The 19,965-nt window shown below is 37.1% G+C and overlaps 1 protein-coding gene across 1 annotated transcript in view; it reads right to left on the bottom strand.

Annotated features, from left to right (window-relative positions):
• CYP2C34 (cytochrome P450 2C34) overlaps positions 645 to 19,965 on the bottom strand; it is a 42,410-nt gene continuing 23,089 nt past the window's right edge. Inside the window, exons 8-9 of the mRNA XM_021074019.1 lie at positions 7,755 to 7,896; positions 645 to 1,189 (exon numbers count right to left, since the gene is read on the bottom strand). Coding sequence (XP_020929678.1) covers positions 1,008 to 1,189; positions 7,755 to 7,896 — 324 coding nt within the window. The 3' untranslated portion in view covers positions 645 to 1,007. The remainder of the gene's footprint in view (positions 1,190 to 7,754; positions 7,897 to 19,965) is intronic.

Genomic DNA, 19,965 nt, shown 5'->3' with positions numbered 1-19,965 from the left:
ACATATGCAATAGGAATTTCTAGTCCTCATTTCTATTGGGTTTCAGGGATAAGTCCCAAACATACCCTTTATCTCTCAGTTCTCTACACTTCAGAGATGTCATGAGACTAAAGCCTTCAGGATCCCAAAGTATCATAACTGCCAACACACTGATGTTAAGAAGAAAGCAAGGTGATGGGATGTAGAAAGAAAAACAGAATCTGCTAACATCTTCCCAGGATTTTGTTCTTGTTTAGAGAGAAAAGAATAACACTTAGAACACATGATTGTAAGTACGAAAGTACATATTAACATTTGCCTGTAAGTTTGAAACACAAAGTAATGAGAATATTTTGCATCTTTCGTGTTGACATAAACCAGAGCAATAAATTCTAATACTTACTCTTCATTCCTCCCTAATGTTGATGTTCTCACCACTTCTCTACAGGTTAGGGCTGGCTGCTCATAGACACAGTTTCTCTCATTTTCCAACCCAAACCTCAAGTAACTCTAGATGACACTCAGCAAAAAGAGTTTTTCTGCCCTCTTCTCCTTGCTCCTTCTCTGTTCTTATCACTATGAAGACAAGAAAGGCCTCTTCCGACTCTATTTTCTTTCATTTCTTACCTGCATTACACACAAAAGAAGGAAAGTCTGAGACTGGCTCAGCAAAGTGTGATGCTTTTTATTTAGAAATGCAGAGGACAAACAGCTACATACTGGCTTATATCAATCACTCTACTGTTTCACACTGATAACACAACACTAACTCAATATTAGGTAACAATGAACACATGTGATAGCCAATCTGAGTGTTACAGAGTATAAGGATAGCACATACATTTGTGCAGTAAAACTTAGGAAATTTTTAATGGAGGTTGGATATTAGCTGGATATTGAGGGAATGTGGAGATACAAGATGGGAGGTCAGAGAGAGCATCCCTGCTAATGAAAAAGAGGTGAATGAAGCCCAGAAGAGGACGAGTTACAGAGAACAGCATCGCAGCAGCCGCAGGGTCTGCTCTTCATTATACAGGAATGAAGCGGAGCTGGTATGACGGTGGCATGTGGCTGAACCCACTTAAAATGGGGGTGGTGTCGATGTCCTTTAGGTCAATCACAGGTTCCAGGGTAAATTTCTGTAAAATGCTAGTCAGGAATAAAAATAGCTCCATGCGGGCCAGGCCTTCTCCCACACAAATTCGTTTTCCTGAAAATAACACACATAGGCGATTTGATCCCAGAATATTGTTTACAACTCTCACAGAAAATATGCGATAACTATTTGACAAATAACTGAATAGGAGGAGGTTGGAAGGATGGTTAGAGAGACAGAGGTTGGATATACTTTCAAAAGCACATGGCTAAATGTGTCACTCTCCCACTGTAAAATAGTAAATGTCTTTCTCCCACCTGTTTCATGAGATGAGGTCCAAATGGATTGAACTGGCCCTCCATACTTTGTTCCCAGTCTAATGTTCCATATTATTTCTTCCATTCTTCAGTGCTATGCTACTGTATGACCTACTCCCAGGGCTAGCCATATCCAGGCATTTAAAAAATTAAGGTACATTTGATTTACAAAGTGGTGTTAATTCCTGGTAAACAGCAAAGTGATTCAGATTATATACAAAATATGTATTCTTTTTCATAGTCCTTTCCATTATGGTTTATTATAGGATATTGAATATAGTTCCCTGTGCTATACAGTAGGACTACACTGTGTATCTATTTTGTTTTTTTATAATTTTTTTTTATTTTCCCACTGTACAGCAAGGGGGTCAGGTTATCCTTACATGTATACATTACAATTACATTTTTCCCCCACCCTTTCTTCTGTTGCAACATGAGTATCTAGACATAGTTCTCAATGCTATTCAGCAGGATCTCCTTGTAAATCTATTCTAAGTTGTGTCTGATAAGCCCAAGCTCCCGATCCCTCCCACTCCCTCCCCCTCCCCCTCCCATCAGGCAGCCACAAGCCTTTTTTTGTGCATGGTGTGAGGTTGTGTTCTAGTTTCATTGCTTTGCATGCAGGTTTCCCAGCAATGCTTGCTGAATAGACTTTCTTTTTCCCATTTTATGTTCTGCCTCCCTTGTCAAAGATTAATTGACCATAGGTGTCAGGGTTTATTTCCGGATTCTCTATTCTGTTCCATTGGTCTGTCTGTCTGTTTTGGTACCAGTACCACACTGTTTTGATGACTGTGGCTTTGTAGTATTTCTTGAAGTCTGGGAGAGTTATGCCTCCTGCTTGGTTTTCGTTTCTCAGGATTGCTTTGGAGATTCTAGGTCTTTTGTGGTTCCATATAAATGTTTGGATTGTTTGTTCTAGTTCTGTGAAAAATGTCATGGGTCATTTGATAGGGATTGCATTGAATCTGTAGATTGCTTTGGGTAATATGGCCATTTTCACAATATTGATTTTCCCAATCCAGGAACATGGTATATCTTTCCATTTCTTTACATCTTCTTTGATTTCTTTGATTAAAGTTTTATAGTTCTCGGCATATAGGTCCTTTACCTTCTTGGTCAGGTGTATTCCAAGGTAGTTGATTTTATGTGGTGAAATTTTAAAAGGTATCGTATTTTTGTATTCCTTTTCTAATGTTTCACTGCTGGTATACAGAAATGCAACTGACTTCTGAATGTTAATCTTATATCCTGCCACTTTGCTGAATTTATGAATCAGTTGAAGGAGTTTTGGGGTTGAGTCCTTAGGGTTTTCTATGTACAGTATCATGTCATCTGCATACAGTGACAGTTTGATCTCTTCTCTTCCTATATGGATGCCTTTTATTTCTTTGGTTTGTCTAATTGCTGTGGCTAGGACTTCCAAAACGATGTTGAAGAGCAGTGGTGAGAGTGGGCATCCCTGTCTTGTTCCAGATTTGAGTGAGAAGGCTTTCAGTTTTTCCCCATTGAGGATTATATTTGCTGTGGGTTTATCATAAATGGCTTTGATTCTGTTCAGGAATGTTCCCTCTATACCCACTTTGGCGAGGGTCTTGATCATGAATGGATGTTGAACTTTGTCAAATGCTTTTTCTGCGTCTATTGAGATGATCATATGACTTTTCTTTTGTTAATGTGGTGTATGATGCTGATTGATTTGCGTATGTTGAACCATCCTTGTGAACCTGGGATGAACCCAACCTGGTCATGGTGTATAATTTTTTTGATATGTTGTTGGATTCGGTTGGCTAAGATTTTGTTGAGAATTTTTGCATCTATATTCATCAATGATATTGGGCGATAGTTTTCTTTTTTGGTGGTATCTCTGTCTGGTTTTGGAATGAGGGTGATGGTGGCCTCATAGAATGTCTTTGGGAGTATTCCTTCTTCTTCAATCTTTTGAAAGAGTTTAAGGAGGATGGGCACCAATTCCTCTTTATATGTTTGATAGAATTCACCTGTGAAGCCATCTGGTCCTGGACTTTTATTTGCAGGGAGTGATTTTATGACCTCTTCAATTTCATTTCTAGTGATCGGTCTGTTCAGTTGGTCTGTTTCTGCTTGATTCAGTTTTGGCAGGCTGTAAGATTCTAGAAAATTCTCCATTTCTTCCGGATTGTCAAACTTGTTGCCATACAGTTGTTGATAGTATTCTCTTATGGTTTTTTGTATTTCTGCTGTATCCGTTGTGATTTCTCCTTTTTCATTTCTAATTTTGGTGATTTGGGTTCTTTCTCTCCTCTTTTTAGTGAGTCTGGCCAGGGGTTTGTCAATTTTGGTCACCTTTTCAAAGAACCAGCTCTTGGTTTTATAATTTTCTCTATTGTTTTTTGAGTCTCTATTTTACTGATTTCTTCTTTGATCTTTATAATTTCCTTCCTTCTGCTGACTTTAGGACTTCTTTGTTCTTCGTTTTCTAATTCGTTTAGGTGGAGGGTTAAGTTGTCAATTTGGGATCTTTCTTCTTTTTTGAGAAAGGCCTGGATTGCTATAAATTTCCCTCTGAGCACTGCTTTCGCAGCATCCCATAGATTTTGAGAGGTTGTGTCTTCATTATCATTTGTTTCCAGGTAGTTTTTAATTTCCTTCTTGATTTCCTCATTGACCCATTGGTTTTTTAGTAGCATGTTGTTGAGTCTCCATGTAGTAGGTTTTTTCTCTTTCCTTTTCCCATGGTTGGTTTCTAATTTCATGGCATTGTGGTCAGAGAAGATACTTGAGATAATTTCTATGCTCCTAAATTTATTGAGATTCGCTTTATGTCCCAATATGTGGTCTATTCTTGAGAATGTTCCATGAGCATTTGAGAAGAATGTGTATTCTGCTTTTTTTGGATGTAGTGTCCTGAAGATATCAATGAAGTCTAACTTTCTATTGTTTCCTTTAGGGACTCTGTTGCTTCATTGGTTTTCTGTCTAGAGGATCTGTCCATTGATGTGAGGAGGGTATTTAGGTCTCCTACTATGATTGTATTCTCATCCATATCTCCCTTTATGTCTGTTAATATTTGTTGTATGTATCTGGGTGCTCCTATATTTGGGGCATATATGTTGACGATAGTAACATCCTCTCCTTGGATGGATCCCTTAATCATTAAATAATGTCCTTCTTTGTCTTTCTTTATGTCTTTTGTTTTAAAGTCTATTTTGTCTGATATGAGCGTTGCGACTCCTGCTTTTCTGTCATGTCTATTGGTGTGAAATCTTTTTCCCCACCCTTTCACTTTCAATCTATATGTATCTTTTGTCCTAAGGTGAGTTTCTTGTAGGCAGCATATTGAAGGTTTTTGCCTTTTTATCCACTCAGCCACTCTGTGTCTTTTGATTGGGGCATTCAGCCCATGGACATTTAAGGTGATAATTGATAGATGATTATTTATTGCCATTTGATCCTCGTGTTCCAGTTGATTGTATGGTTCTCCATTTTTCCTTTCTTTTTTTTTTTTTTTTTTTTTTTTTTGGTTGGAGACCATCTGCTTGAGTGTATTTTTTTTTTTTTTTTTGCAAATGCAATATTTGGTTTTGGCTTGTGGTTGCCCTATTTTTTAAGTATGCTAACCCCTCCCCATAATTGTGTGTTTTAGCCTGATCGTCCTGTAAGTTCAAACACTTCATTACTATATTAAAAGTAAGAAGAGAAACATACAAACAAACAAACAAAAAGAGTTATTTACTTCCTAACATCCCTTGCCCACATTTTATGGCTTTGATGACTCTTTTTTATTTTTTTCTTTTTAATTTTATTTTGTTTGAAGCATGTTCATGATTAAATCTGTATGCTGGCTTATTTGAGTGACTGCTCTCTGATTGCGGTTTCCTCAGTCCTAGTTCTTCCTCTTCTTCTTCTTCTTTTTTTTTCTTTTCTTTTTTCTTCCCTTTTCTTCCTTTCTTTTTGGTTTAGAGAAGCCCTTTCAATATTTCTTTAACTGGGTTTTGTGTTGCTGTATTCTTTAAGTTTTTGTTTGTTGGAAAAAATTTTTATTTCCCCTTCTATTTTAAATGATATTCATGCTGGATAAAGTATTCTAGGTTGCATATTTTTTCCTTTTAGCACTTTAAATATCTCTTGCCATTCCCTCCTGGCCTGTAGTGTTTCTGTAGAGAAATCAGCTGATATTCTTATGGGGGTTCCCTTGTAGGTAACATTCTGTTTGTGTATCTATTTTGTATAGAGTCATTTGTATCTGCAAATGCCAAACCCTTAACTTACCCCTCCCCCACCCCCTTTTCTCTTTGGTGACCATATGTTTGTATTCTATGTTTATGAGTCTATTTCTGTTTTACAATTAAGTCCATTTGTACCATATTTTAGACTACACATTTAACTGATATTATGTGGTATCTGTCTTGCTCTTTCTGGCTTACTCACTTAGGATGCTAAGTTCTATGTCCATCCATGTTGCTACAAATGGCATGATTTCATTCTCTTTTTATAGCAGGGTAATATTCCATTGGGTATATATGCCACACCTTCTTTAATCAATGTTAATGGACATTTAGGTTGCTTTCTTGTCTTGGCTATTGCGAAGAGTCCTGCTATGAACACTGGAGTGCATTTATCTTTTTGAATTAGAGTTTTGTCCAGACATATGCCCAGGAGTGGGACTGCTAGATCATATGGTGACTCTGTTTTCAGTTTGTTAAGGAACCTCCATACTGGTGGTAGTGGCTGCTGTTGTTGTTACTGAGAAAAGCAAGAAGGCCAAAATGTACTCTGGAAATTTTAACACATTCGAGGAACTTACAGATCAAGCCAGCAGAGATTTAACCCCCAAAAAAATGTGCACAGGAAAAAGATAATATGCATTCGTTGGTATGTACACACTTAATATTCATAAAAAACATCATCCTCTAAATGCTGGCACAGCTCAGGGTCATCTCCAGCCCATTGCCTCCCTTTTAAAAAATTTCACTGGAAAATAATTGACTCACATGTTGTGTTAATTTCAGGTGGTATATTGGGTTTCTCTTAAGAGAAGTTAATTTCCTCACAGTTGTGGAGGATAGACATCCATGATGAAGGTGTTGGCTGTTATGATTTCTTCAAAGGCCTCACTCCTCAACTGGCAGATGGCTATCTTCTTACCATGCCCTCATGTTGTCTTCCCTCCATACACTCACCTAGCCATATACACTCTTCATCAATTTACAGTGCACCATGAGGTTTCTAGCTTTGACTCATGCTTTTCCATTTGGTTAAGGTGCTCTTCTCCTAAACTTCCTTCAGGACCCATGTCCCATGTCACTTCCTCTTTAAGATCTTCACAGGCAAAAGAATCTTGCCCTCTCTGGGTTTCCTCAGAATGATCTTCATGCTTCAACTGAAGCATGGAACACTGTGAATCATAATTCTCCATTTAATTATTTTTCTGCTCTGCTAAAATGTGCACTTTTGAAGGGAAGGCCCAGTCCTTGACATCTTGGTACATACTGAGCAAGACCCAAAGCAGGCATCAAAAGCCATCAATTGCATGAAGGTTACTCTATGGCCAGAGACGAGGCACACACTGTAGCCATGGAGAACTAGTTTCCAAGGTCTAGGATCATGTGTGGAGGAAGATCCTGGTGCTCTGGGACCACTGCAGAACATCCGGCCACACTCCCAAGGAATCCTGATACTACAGTTGATGGCAAGTGCTGACCCTTTCAAACTAGAGGAAATGTCCTGTTCCTATAAAAATCATCACACCCTCTTCTCTTACTTTGCTCTTTTATGTTTAGAATGTTACTTATTCTATGCTACGCCTCACTCTATGGTACGAGTGACCAGAAAGCAGGCAGTCTCCCCTCTGGTCTCATGAGCAGCCTGTGCTTTTCTCTCCAACCACACTACTCTTCCTGGATTATAGTGATATGTTTACTAATCTGCTTCCCTAACTAGGATGTGAACTGGTTTGTTGCCCCTTCAGTGCTTGTGAAGAGCTGTAACCCCAGAGCTCAGCCTGGGGACTGAGAGACATTACAGCAAATACTCAAAAGTTGTAGACTTTTATGCCTTTCTTATGTCAGGCAAGGAAAACCTAAATGAGTTTCACTTGCTAAGAGGAGCTCTTGGGGAGCTCAGGGATCTATCGAAGAGGTAGGATTCAATTCATCTGTTTCCTAGCCTTTTCATTTTGGCAGAACTGGGTCACTTTCCCAGACTTCCGATGCTGGGGATGTATGATGATGGGGTGGAAAGTGCATGGCATTGGGACTGGTGCTCAGGATCATGGACAAAAAGCAATTCCACCAGCTCCAGACTGAGCACCATTGAGTTCCAACCATGCCCTGAAAGGTACCTTGTCCCCTAAAGTGCCTAAGGCAATTAATGTTCGTTACCTGTTGAGAAAGGCATGAAGCAGTCACTCTTCTTAAAGTTGCCACTCTCATCCAGGAAGTGGCCAGGGTCAAACACCTCTGGGTTGGGGAATTCTTGGTCATCATTTAGCACAGAAGTCAGTGATGTTAATACAGTCGTGCCCTAGGATGAAAATGAAGATAAACTTTGTTATAAAGAAGTCATGGAGCTGGAAGAAATGTTGCAAATCATTTAGTCCAATCTTTTGATCTATAGTTGAGGGATCCCAGGTCTACATAAGGGCAATGGCAATCCCAGACAGACAGGCCAAGTGCAAAAGAGGGATGAGCTTAACATCAGTGGCAATGAGGTTACTCAAGTGGCCTCCAAAAGCATTTGAAAGACTGAGTATGCAGTCACTTGTGTGCTGATATCCGAATCCCCTTTTATTTATCACAATGTTTGGACACTGTTCTCTGTCCCACCCTTTGCTCTATTGCATTATTTTAGTTTTACACACATCTCGTGTGTAGATTATGGTTTAAAACGGAAGCCTCTGCTGGCTCTTGAAAAGTCAGATGTGTTTGGAAACTGTTTACAGGGCTTTTGAAAGGAGAGGTCTGATCTGATTAAAAATAACAAAGGGTAAATCCATACACACAGAAACAGATCAGAAGTTTTCAGAGGATGGAGGGAAGGAGGACTGGGCAATGAGTGCTTACTGCGTGAGGCATTTCCTTTTGGAGGGATGAAAATGCTCTGGTATTAGAGAGTAGCTATGGATGCACAACATTGTGAAGGCACTATGTTGCAGTGAATTGTCCACTTTAAGACAGCTAAAATGGAAATTTTCATGTTATGTGTATTTTATCACAATAAAAAGAAAATTTGCCCAGGAGGAAAAATAACTTTGTAGATAATATTATAAATACACTATCAACTACTGAGTATTTATCTTGGGATGGAAATTTGTTTCACTTCATTTAAAAATGTGGGGGAACACTTCATTAAGGATGAATTCTAGTTTAAAAAAGTGAGATGATCAAATTGGAAAAATTATCTATTTCCAACAGTTCAGGTAAAAAATCATCAATTAATGCTACACTTGTTGGATGAATGATTTAGGAAACAGTGTATTCACAAGTTCTTTAAAGTACTATGCCACAGATATTTTTATTAGTCACCTGTGAGAACTAGAACCTCACAAAAGCAGCAATATGCACACACATCCTTAATAACAGATTACCTTAGCATCACCAATAACGGGATAAATTGGCATTACATGTCTTCACCCAAACTGTGATGCAGTAGGACATACACAAAATCACATATGTAATTTTCTTGTGAAATACACAGAACTGGAGTCTAATCTCAAGGAAACAACCACACATGGCCAGACTGAGGAACATTAAACACAATAATTGTCCCAGGTTTTCAAAACTGTAAATGTACTGAAATGAATTAAAGGAACAGGGTCTCTTCTTGAAATGAAGGGACTAAAGGCACAGATAATTAAATTAAATGCCTATGCCTTGATTGGATACTAGATGTCCTCTAAAAAAAAAAAAAAAAAAAAAAAAAAAAACAAGATATTTTAGGATAACTAAGAACATGTAATTAGAGCATATATATGAGATAAAAACATTGTATAGATGATAATTCCTTTAGTGTGAAGGCTTTATTGCTATGTAGATAAAGTCCTTGTTCAGATACATACTGATGTACTTGTGTTAAATATAATAGAAGACTCATAGACATGCAGTTAAAATGTAGATACACATACAAATTTCATTTATATTATATACATCCATTTTATGTTTAAATACTACTTAAATTTTAAAGTATTTTTAATTCAAAACTGGGGGTAATTCCACACTTTATCATATTAAAGGTCTATAATTTTACTTTTAAAATTATTGCCTTGTATATTTTAAAACAAATAATACAGAGTTTCCATCAGGGCACAGTGGGTTAAGAATTCAGTTGTAGTAGCTCAGGTGTCCATGGAGGTACAGGTTCAACCCCTGGCCTGGCACAGTGCGTGAAAGGATCTGGCATTGTTGCAGTTGCTGTGTAGGTCACAGCTGAGGCTTATATTCAGTTCTTTGGCTGGGAAATGCCATATGCCACAGGTGAAGTCATTAAAAAAATACAAATAAAAATTAGGAGGTCCCGTCATGGCTCAGTAGTTAACAAACACGACTAGTACCCATGAGGACACTGGTTCAATTCCCGGCCTCACTCTGTGAGTTTAGGATCCATTGTTACCATAAGCTGTGGTCTAGGTGGCAGATGCAGCTCAGATCCTGCATTGCTGTGGTTTTGGGAAAGTCCAGCAGCTGTAGGTCCAATTTGACCCCTAGCCTGGCAACTTCCATGTTATGTGGGTAAGCCTTTCAAAAAGACAGAAATACAATACAATTAAGAATAATAATAATGATAATACAGGAAACTGTTACTTTAAGATTTTAAAAAGCAGGTATATTTTCAGCCAATGGTTCCGGGACAAGTAGATATCCATAAAGAAAGAAATGAAGTACGATCACGACTTCACATCATAAGTACACATAAACTTTCAAGGGATCATAGGCCTAAATATACAAGTAAAAAACTTATTAAAAGCACAAGTATTTTAATAACACATGCTGGAAAAGAAATATGACAGAAAAAGCACAAGTCATAAAAGAAATAATGAATAAACTGGACCCCATCAAAATTGTAAACATCTGCTCTCTGAAAGACATTCTTAGACACCAAAAACAGAAAGAAAAAGATACACACTGGGAGTAAAGACCTGCAACACTTAGGCACAATAAACAGATTGCATACAAAAATACAGAAAGAACTGTAATAAGTAAATAATAACAGTCCAATAAAATAGGACTATTATAATTTAAGAAAGCACTTTACCTATGAACACACATGAATAACCAATCATTACATGAAAAGAAGCCAGGAAGTTTCCTTGTGCTGCAACAGGTTAAGGATCTAGCATTGTCACTGAAGCAGCTAGGGCTGCCGCTACTGTGCAGGTTTCATCCCTGGCCCTGGAACTTCCACATGCCACAGGATCAGCCAAAAAGAAAAGCAAAGAAGCCACATATCATCACTCACTGAGAAAACAGAAGTAACACAAAATGTAATATCACTAAACAACCGTTGCAGTGTCAAAATTTAAGACCACTAACAACAATGAGAGGAGCAGCTGGAACACTCAGGTGTTGCTAGTGTGGGAATGTAAAAGGTCACAGCCATACAGAAAACAGTTTGGCACATTTTTCAATAAAGTTAAATATTTAAGCCACAATTCCATTCCTCAATATTTACCCGAAAGGAATGAAAGCTTAGGTCGGCATGAAAACCTACATGTAATTATTTGTAGCATCTTTTTCAAAGAGCCCCAAACTGGAAATAATCCAGATATCCACCAATTAGTAAATGAGTAAACAATTTGTGCTACTCCATATGATGGACCACCCATCAACAAAAAGGAATAAACTAATGACACATGCAATAACAAAGATAAATCTCAAACATAGTCTGCCACATAAAAAAGAGACAAAGGCTTGAGTTAATGACAGGTTATTTCCTTTGTGTCACACTCTATTATATTGCACTCATGAAAAGGCAAATCTGTAGGACCAAAACCAGACCAGTGGTTACCACCAGCTAGAATTAGGGGAAATGCATCAGCTGCAAAAGAAGAATAAGAGAACTTTTGGAGGTGAGGAGAATGTTTTATTTTAGTTGTGATGATAGTTCACATATTATTCAAAACTCTTTAGACTCTACTATTACAAAGGTGAATTTTCTTTGACATGGCTTATATCTCAAGTAAAAAATTGAGGAATATATTAAGTCACCAAAAGTATATATGGTGAAAAGGAAATCAAATCTAATGATACAAACCTCTTTAGACTTTCCAAACATAACCATTCCCACCAACTAGTTATATGTCCTTCGAGAGATATTAAGCATATCTGGCAGATAATCCTACATACATTTATGCCACTTACCACTTTCTTCTTTTTCTTAACCCAATGACAAGCATCTACTAGATCTTGATTTTTTCTTCAATAAAATGATTTGGATATTGTCCCATATCAACATACATACATCTGCCTTCTTCAAGTGACATAATGTAAATACACCATTACACTACTGATGAATATTTAGATAAGTCAAGATTTTTTTTTCCTTTTGCCTTTTTAGGGCCACACCCACAGCAAACAGAGATTCCCAGTCTTGAGGTCCAATCAGAGCTGTAGCTGCCAGCCTATGCCACAGCCACAGCAATGCCAGATCCGAGCCATGTCTGCCACCTACAGCACAGCTCACCACAGCACCAGACCTTCAAACCACTGGGTGAGGACAGGGATCGAATCCACAGCCTCATGGTTCCTAGTCAGATTCTTTTCTGCTGCACCACAACAGGAACTCCATCAAGATATTTTTTTATCACAAGTAATAATGCAAGGATGAATTTTTTGGACATTCCTTCTTTAGCATTTGCAGTAGATACCAAGAATTTTAATTACAGCTTTACAATATACCATATCTTATTTTGAATAGATATGGCTATTAATACATATGGCTGAATTGTCCTCCAAAAAAAGATGTACTTATTTATAATCCTGCCAGTGGCACTTGAAAGTTCTCACATACAATAGCCTCACCAATACAATGTTTTCTTAGCATCTGACTTCATCTCTCTGATAGATGAAAAGAGTGTCTTAAACTTTTTACCTTGTATTTTGCATATGTTACCTGATTTAATTCTTGCCACATTTTATTTAAGTAAATAAGGTTAGCATTAACAAATGTTCACACATGTCTTTACCAGGACATGAATATTTACACAAAGTAGTATAAATAAGGACTTTAAATAGTTCAAGTGAGTTTCTGACCATCAAATGAAATTGCACCAAACTTATATTGGTTTTAGTTTTCCAAGTTTTTTTATTTTTTGTCTTTTGTCTTTTTAGGGCCACACCCATGGCATATGGAGATACCTAGACTTGGGGTCTAATCACAGCTGTGGCGGCCAGCCTACACCACAGCCACATCAATACCAGATCTGAGTCATGTCTGCGACCTACACCACAGCTCATGGCAATGCCAGAGCCCTAATCCAATGCGTGAGGCCAGGGATTGAACCTGCCACCTCATGGTTCCTCATCAGATTCATTTCCACTGTGCCAAAAAGGGAACAGCAATTTTCCAAGTTTTTAGTGCTGCATAATTAAGGATGAGGGATTTCTAAACTCATGATATATGGGGAAAAAGTAAAAACCAAAAAGACCTTAGATCTAACACAGTAGCCTTGAGTGATCCATGGCTACTTATATTTAAATTAAAGCTAAATATCCTGCTGTATAGCACTGGGAGCTAACTCTAGTCACTTGTGATGGAGCATAATGTGAGAAGAAGACTATATATATATGTGTGTGTGTGTGTATGACTGGGTCACTTTGCTGTATAGCAGCAAGTTGACAGAACACTGTAAACCAACTACAATGGAAAACATTACAATCATTTAAAAAGATAAATTAAAGCTACATAAAAGGAAATAACATTTAAAGTTCAGTTCCTCAATTGCACTAATCACATTTTAAGCACTCACTAGGCAATGTGGTTCGTGGCTACCACATGGGACAACACAGATACTCAGAATTCCCTCTTCCCAGAAGATAGCAGTAGTAATTGCAATCTTAATAAACTTACAACCCTTTTCCCTTCAAAGTAGAATGTCTAGTTATCTGATTTTTATACATGATAAGATAATATATGCAGGCTTCAAATTGGAGTAGCTTGTAGGATACCAGCTAGGAAATCTGAAACAGAAACCATGTGTTAGAAAGCAGAGGAAAGCTGCTGACAAAAATTAGGCTCAAGATTCCAGAGCTAGAAGAAACCTGGAAAGGTAAACCAGCATCTATAATCAACTTTTGATTGTGTTAATATCTAATTCAGAAACAGGAGGTGTTATGTAATTCTGTCTGCCTAGTGGAGGAAGGAGAAATGCTTTTGGCAAGAAGATAAACATCATCTGAGAAAGCATTTTTTTTCTTACGTAATATCTTAGCTTAGGAAACTAATTAGGCATGGGAAAGATTGCTAAGTGAACACAAAAAGAAGAGAGAAGGGGTAATTATATATATGTGTGTGTGTGTGTGTGTGTGTGTGTGTGTGTGTGTGTGTGTGTGTGTGTATGGTTATATATGGAAAATTACCCACCTACTTTTTGAGGCCTACAGTACCTTGATATCAAAAGGCTGAGAAAAAATGCAGACTCATCTCTCCTGATATAAATACAAAAGTTCCCAATAAAATGTAGCAAACCAAATCCAGCTAGGTGTATGTGACAGAGACAGACACAGAGAGAGCAAAGACAAAATATATGGCATATAAATAGATACATAAAATCCATTTGATGAAATTGATACACATTTATGAAAAAAAATTATAGATTGCCAAGATTGGGGGAGAGGGAGAAATGATGAGTTGCTAACCAGTGGGTACAAACAAACACCTAGTAATACAAGATGAGTAAGTTCTCGAGATCTGCTATATAACATGCCTACAGTTAACAATAATATATTGTACATTTAAAATCTGCTAGGATTTTAGGAAATTTTACATGTAATTTAAAATAATAAAATCTGTATTCTCAAAACAAGAAAATTACATTTTGTTTTAGTTTTCTTAATTAGGAAAGTACCAAATCACTAAAATCTCTGTCAGAAGGGAGAAGTAGGAGTAGTTCCTAACTCCTTCAATAAGGCCATCATTACCCTAATCCCAAGACCAGACAAAGATATTGAAAGGAAGGAAAACAACAGGACAATGGCTCTCAGGAACATACATGTAAAAATCCTCAACAAATAGTAGCCAATCCAATCCAATAATGTATAAAAAGAACCATTTACCACAAGCCAGTGATACTTATCCCATGTATGCAAGGTTAGTTGTACACCTGAAAACCAATTAATGTAATCCATCACATCAACAAGACAAAGAAGAAAAATCAGAAAAGAAGAAGGAAGAAGAAGAAAAATCAAAGATGAAAAATCAGCCCACATGCTGATTATCAATAGATACAGAAAAAAAAATTAACAAAATATAACACCCATTCATGATAAAAATTCTCAGTGAACTAGGGATAAAGGGCAACTGTCACAACTTGATAAAGAATATCCAGAACAAACACACCTAGAGCTAACATCCAATTTATTGAGAAACCCAAAGCTCTCCCACTAAGAACAGGAATTAGACAAGAAGGTCCCATCTTACCACTGTTTTTCCATGTCATATTAGAAGTCTTAGCTAAAGCAATAAGACAATAAAAGGAAATAAAAGGTATACAGACTGGGGAAAAATTAATGAAACTGTCTTAGTTTGCAGGTGGCATGATCATCTATGCAGAAAATCCAAAAGAAATGAAAACCTTTTTCTGAAACTGATAAAGGAGTATACCATGATTGCAAGATTCAAAGTTAACACATGAAAAAATTCAACTGTTTTCATATATACCAGCATGGAACAACCAGGAATTAAAATTAAAAGCATAATGCCACTTACATCAGCAGTGAAAAAATGAAAATAGTTGTAAATCTAACATAATAAGTATAAGATCTACATGAGGAAGATCACAAAATGCTGACAAATAAAATAAAAAAATAAAATATATGGAAACTTTCCATGTTCATGGACAGAAAGACTTCATGTTGTCAAAATGTTAGCTTTTCTCAACTTATTCTGGGAGTTCCCATCATGGCTCAGTGGTTAATGAATCCAACTAGGAATAATGAGGTTTCTGGTTCAATCCCTGGCCTCACTCAATGGGTCAAGGATCATGCATTGCTGTGAGCTGTGTTGTAGGCTGCAGATACAGCTCAGATCCCATGTTGCTATGGCTGTCGTGTAGACTGGCAGTGCACCTCTGATTTGACCCCTAGCCTGTGAACCTCCATATGCCATGGGTGTGGCCCTAGAAAAGATACAAAAAAAAAAGACAACATGTTACCTCTTCTCAACTTATTCAATCAGTTAAATGCAATCTCGACCAAAATCCCAGAAAATTATTATGACGATAATGACAAAGTGATCCTAAAGTCTATATGGAGAGGCAAACGATTCAGAATAACCAATTCAATATTAAAGTAGAAAGTTAGAGAACCAATACTACCCAAATTCAAGAGTTAATTAAAAGCTACACAAATCAAAACAACTGTAGTATTGATACAAGAATAATGAAGATCAATGGGACAGAATATAGAGTTCAGAAACAGACCAACATAAATATAACTGACTGATCTTTGACACAAAGGAGCAGATGGCAATACAATGTAGTAAGCCAGTTTTTCAAAAATGTTGCTAAACATCTGAATGCCTGCAAGCAAAAAAAGAAAAAAAAAGGATATGAAGGATATTGTACACTACACAAAATTAACTCAAAATGAATCATAGATCTAAATATAAAATGCAAATCTATAAACTCCCAGAAGAAACACAGGAGAAAATCTAAATGACCTCAGGTTGACAATGACTTTTCAGAGGCAACATCAAAGGCACAATTTATGAAAGAAAGAATTGATAAAATAGGCTTCGTTAAATTAAAAGTTTCTGCTCCATAAGAGACATTTTAAAGAGAATGAAGGACTTCCAGGCGTGGCACAGTGGAAACAGATCTGACTAGGAACCATGAGGTTGAAGGTTTGATCCCCAACCTCGTTCAATGGGTTAAGGAACCGGCGTTGCCATGAGCAGTGGTGTAGGTTGCAGACGCAGCTTGGATCTGGCATTGCTGTGGCTGTGGCATAGGTTGGCAGCTGTAGCTCTGACTGCACCCCTAGCCTGGGAACCTCCATTTGCTGTGGGTGTGTCTCTCAAAAAAGCAAAAAAAAAAAATTAAAAAAAACAAAGGCCATAAAGAAAGTCAAAAAAGGACAGTATTTAATGATAAAAGAATCAACAAGAGGATACTACACTTGTCAATATATATAATCCTAACATAAGATCATCCAAATACATTTAATGAATATTAAGAGACAAAAGGAGAATTCATGGGAATACAATAATACTAGGAGACATTAACACCCCATTCACGTCAATGGGCAATTGCTCCAGACAGAAAATCAATAAGGCAACAGAGATCCTAAATGACACAATTAATTGATACTTTCAGGACATGACATCCAAAAAACTCAGAATATACATTCTTCTCAAGTGCACACGGAATATTCTCAAGGAGAGGCCACATACTGGGACAAAAAAACTAACCTAAACAAATTTAAGAGTATAGAAATTATTTCAACTATCTTCTCTGATCACAATGGCATGAAACTAGAAATCAACCATCAGGAAAAGAAATGAGAGAAAAGCTGACTACATGGACATGAAACAATAGGCTTCTAAAAAATCAGTGGGTCAATGAGAAAATCAGAAGGATAATTTCAAAATGCCCCAAGACAAATGACATTGAAAACATGACCATACAAAATCTATGGATGTCTCTAGACCAAACACTCTCCGACAGAAACCACAGCAATATTATCTCAGATCCACCTCCTAGAGTAATGACAATAAAAACAAAAATCAACACATGGGACTTCCTTAAACTTAAAAGTTTCTGCACAGCAAAGGAAACCCTAAACAAAACAAAAAGGCAACCCATAGAATGGGAGAAAATCTTTGCAAATGAAGCAACTGCCAAGGGATTCATCTCCCAAATTTAGAAACACTACTTGCAGCTCAACACCAAAAAAACAAACCACCCCACCAAAAAATAAGCAGAAGATATACACAGACAATTCTCCAAAGAAGACATATGGATGGCCAAAAAACACATGAAAAGATGTTCAACATCACTCATTATTAGAGAAATGCAAATCAAAACTATGAGGTACCACCTTACACCAGCCAGAATGGCTGTCATCAAAATGTCTACAGACAATAAGTGCAGAAGAGGGTGTGGAGAAAAAGGAACCCTATCACATTGTTGGTGGGAATGTAAATTGGTGCAATCACTGTGGAAACCAGTATGGAGATGCCTCAGAAAACTAAAAATAGAATCACCATTTGATACAGTGATCCCACGCCTGGCTATCTATCCAGAGAAAACCATGACTCAAAAAGATACATGTACTCCAATGTTCAATGCAGCACTATTTGCAATAGCCAAGACATGGGAACAACCTAAATGTCCATTGACAGAGGATTGGATAAGAAGATGTGGTACACTTACACAATGGAATATTACACGTGCATTAAAAGGAACGAAATAATGGCATTTGCAGCAACATGGATGCACCGAGAAATCATCATGCTAAGTGAAGCTAGTCAGTAAGACACCAACATCATATGCTATCACTTACATGTGGAATCTAAAAAAGGACACAATGAACTTCTTTGCAGAACAGATACTGCCTCACACACTTTGAAACACTTATGGTTTCAAAAGGAGACAGGTTGGGGTTGGGGGGGTGGCCTGGGGGTTTGGGATAGTAATGCTATAGAATTGGGTTGTGATGATTTTTTACGACTATAAAGGTATTAAAATTCACTGAGTAATTAAAAAAAATCTATGAATGCCTCAAAAGCAGTTCTTACAGGGAGGTTCATAGCGATATAGGCTTTCCTCAAAAAACCTAAAGTTAGCAGAAGGAAAGAAACCATAAAGATCAAAGAGGAAATCATTAAAGAGAGATTCAGAAAATAGAAAAAAAATCAATAAAACCAAGAGCTGGTTCTTTGAAAGGGTAAACAAAATTGACAAACCTCTGGACAGACTAACCAAGAAGAGGAGAAAAAGAACTCAAACAAACAACATGAGAAATGAAAAAGGAGAAGTGTCAACAGATAAGCAGAAATACAAAAAAAAAAAAAAATAAGAGAGTGATATGCTCTCAAATTTGACAATCTAGACGACATGGACAACTTTCCAGAGACAATACTGAATCAAGGAAGTATAGATCAATTGAACAGAACTTGAACTGAATATGTAATAAACATACTCCCTACAAACAAATGTCCAAGACCAGATAGCTTCACAGTCAAATTGTTTTCTTTCTTTTTTTTTTTTGGTCATTTTGTCTTTTCTAGGGCCACACCTGTGTCACATGGAGGTTCCCAAGCTAGGGGTCTAATCAGAGCTACAGCTGCCAGCCTACACTGCAGGCACAACAATGCCAGACCCAAGCCTTTACAGGCAAATTCTACCAAACGTACAAAGGAGAACTTGTACCCATCCTTCTTAAACTTTTCCAAAAGATTGAAGATGGAACACTCCCAAAGACATTCTATGAAGCCACCATCACCCTAATACCAAAACCAGACAAAGGTACTAGCAATCAAAGTTATAGGCCAATATCTTTAAGAATATAGATGGAAAAATTCTCAACAGAATTTCAACCAACCCAATCCAAAAATACATAAGAAAGATCACACATCACGACCAAGTGGGATTCATCCCAAGTCCACAAGGATGTTTCAACATATACAAACAATCAATGTCTATACCACATTACGAAAACTTAAAAACTGCATGACCATCTTCATAGATGCAGAAAAAGCTTTCGACAAAATCCAACATACATTCATGATTAAAAACTCTTACCAAAATGGGTATAGAGGGAACATATCTTAACATAATAAAAGACGCTTGTGACAAACACACAGCCAATATAACCCTCAATGGAGAAAAGCTGAAAGCCTTCCCACTAAAATCGGGACTATGACAAGGATGCCCAATCTCACCACTTTTATTCCACATGGTATTGGAAGTCCTAGCCATAGTAATCAGACAAACAAAATGAATAAAATCTTTCCAAAGTGGAAGAGAAGAGGTAAAACTATCACTCTATGCAGATGATATGATACTATACATTGAAAGGACTCCACACAAAAACTACTTGACCTGATCAATGAATTCAGTAAGAAGCAGGATATAATATTAAAATTCAGAAATCAGTTGCATTTCTGTACACTAACAGTGAAATAAATACTGGAAAAGTAATATAAAATTACAATACTACTTAAAAATTGCCACCCAAACAATTAAATGCCTAGGAATAAACCTGACCAAGGAGTGAAACACTTATGTGCTGATAAGTATAATTCACTAATGAAGGTAATTAAAGAGGATTCATAGAAATGGAAAGATATTCTATGGTCCTGGACTGGAAGAATTAATACTGTTAAAATGGTCATACTACCCAAAGAAATCTACAGATTTAACGCAATCCCTATCAA

Source organism: Sus scrofa, chromosome 14, assembly GCF_000003025.6.
Source record: "Sus scrofa isolate TJ Tabasco breed Duroc chromosome 14, Sscrofa11.1, whole genome shotgun sequence".
Taxonomy (NCBI): Eukaryota; Metazoa; Chordata; class Mammalia; order Artiodactyla; family Suidae; genus Sus; species Sus scrofa.
Note: the sequence above shows the minus strand (reverse complement) of the source record. Positions and strands in the feature narration are given on the sequence as shown.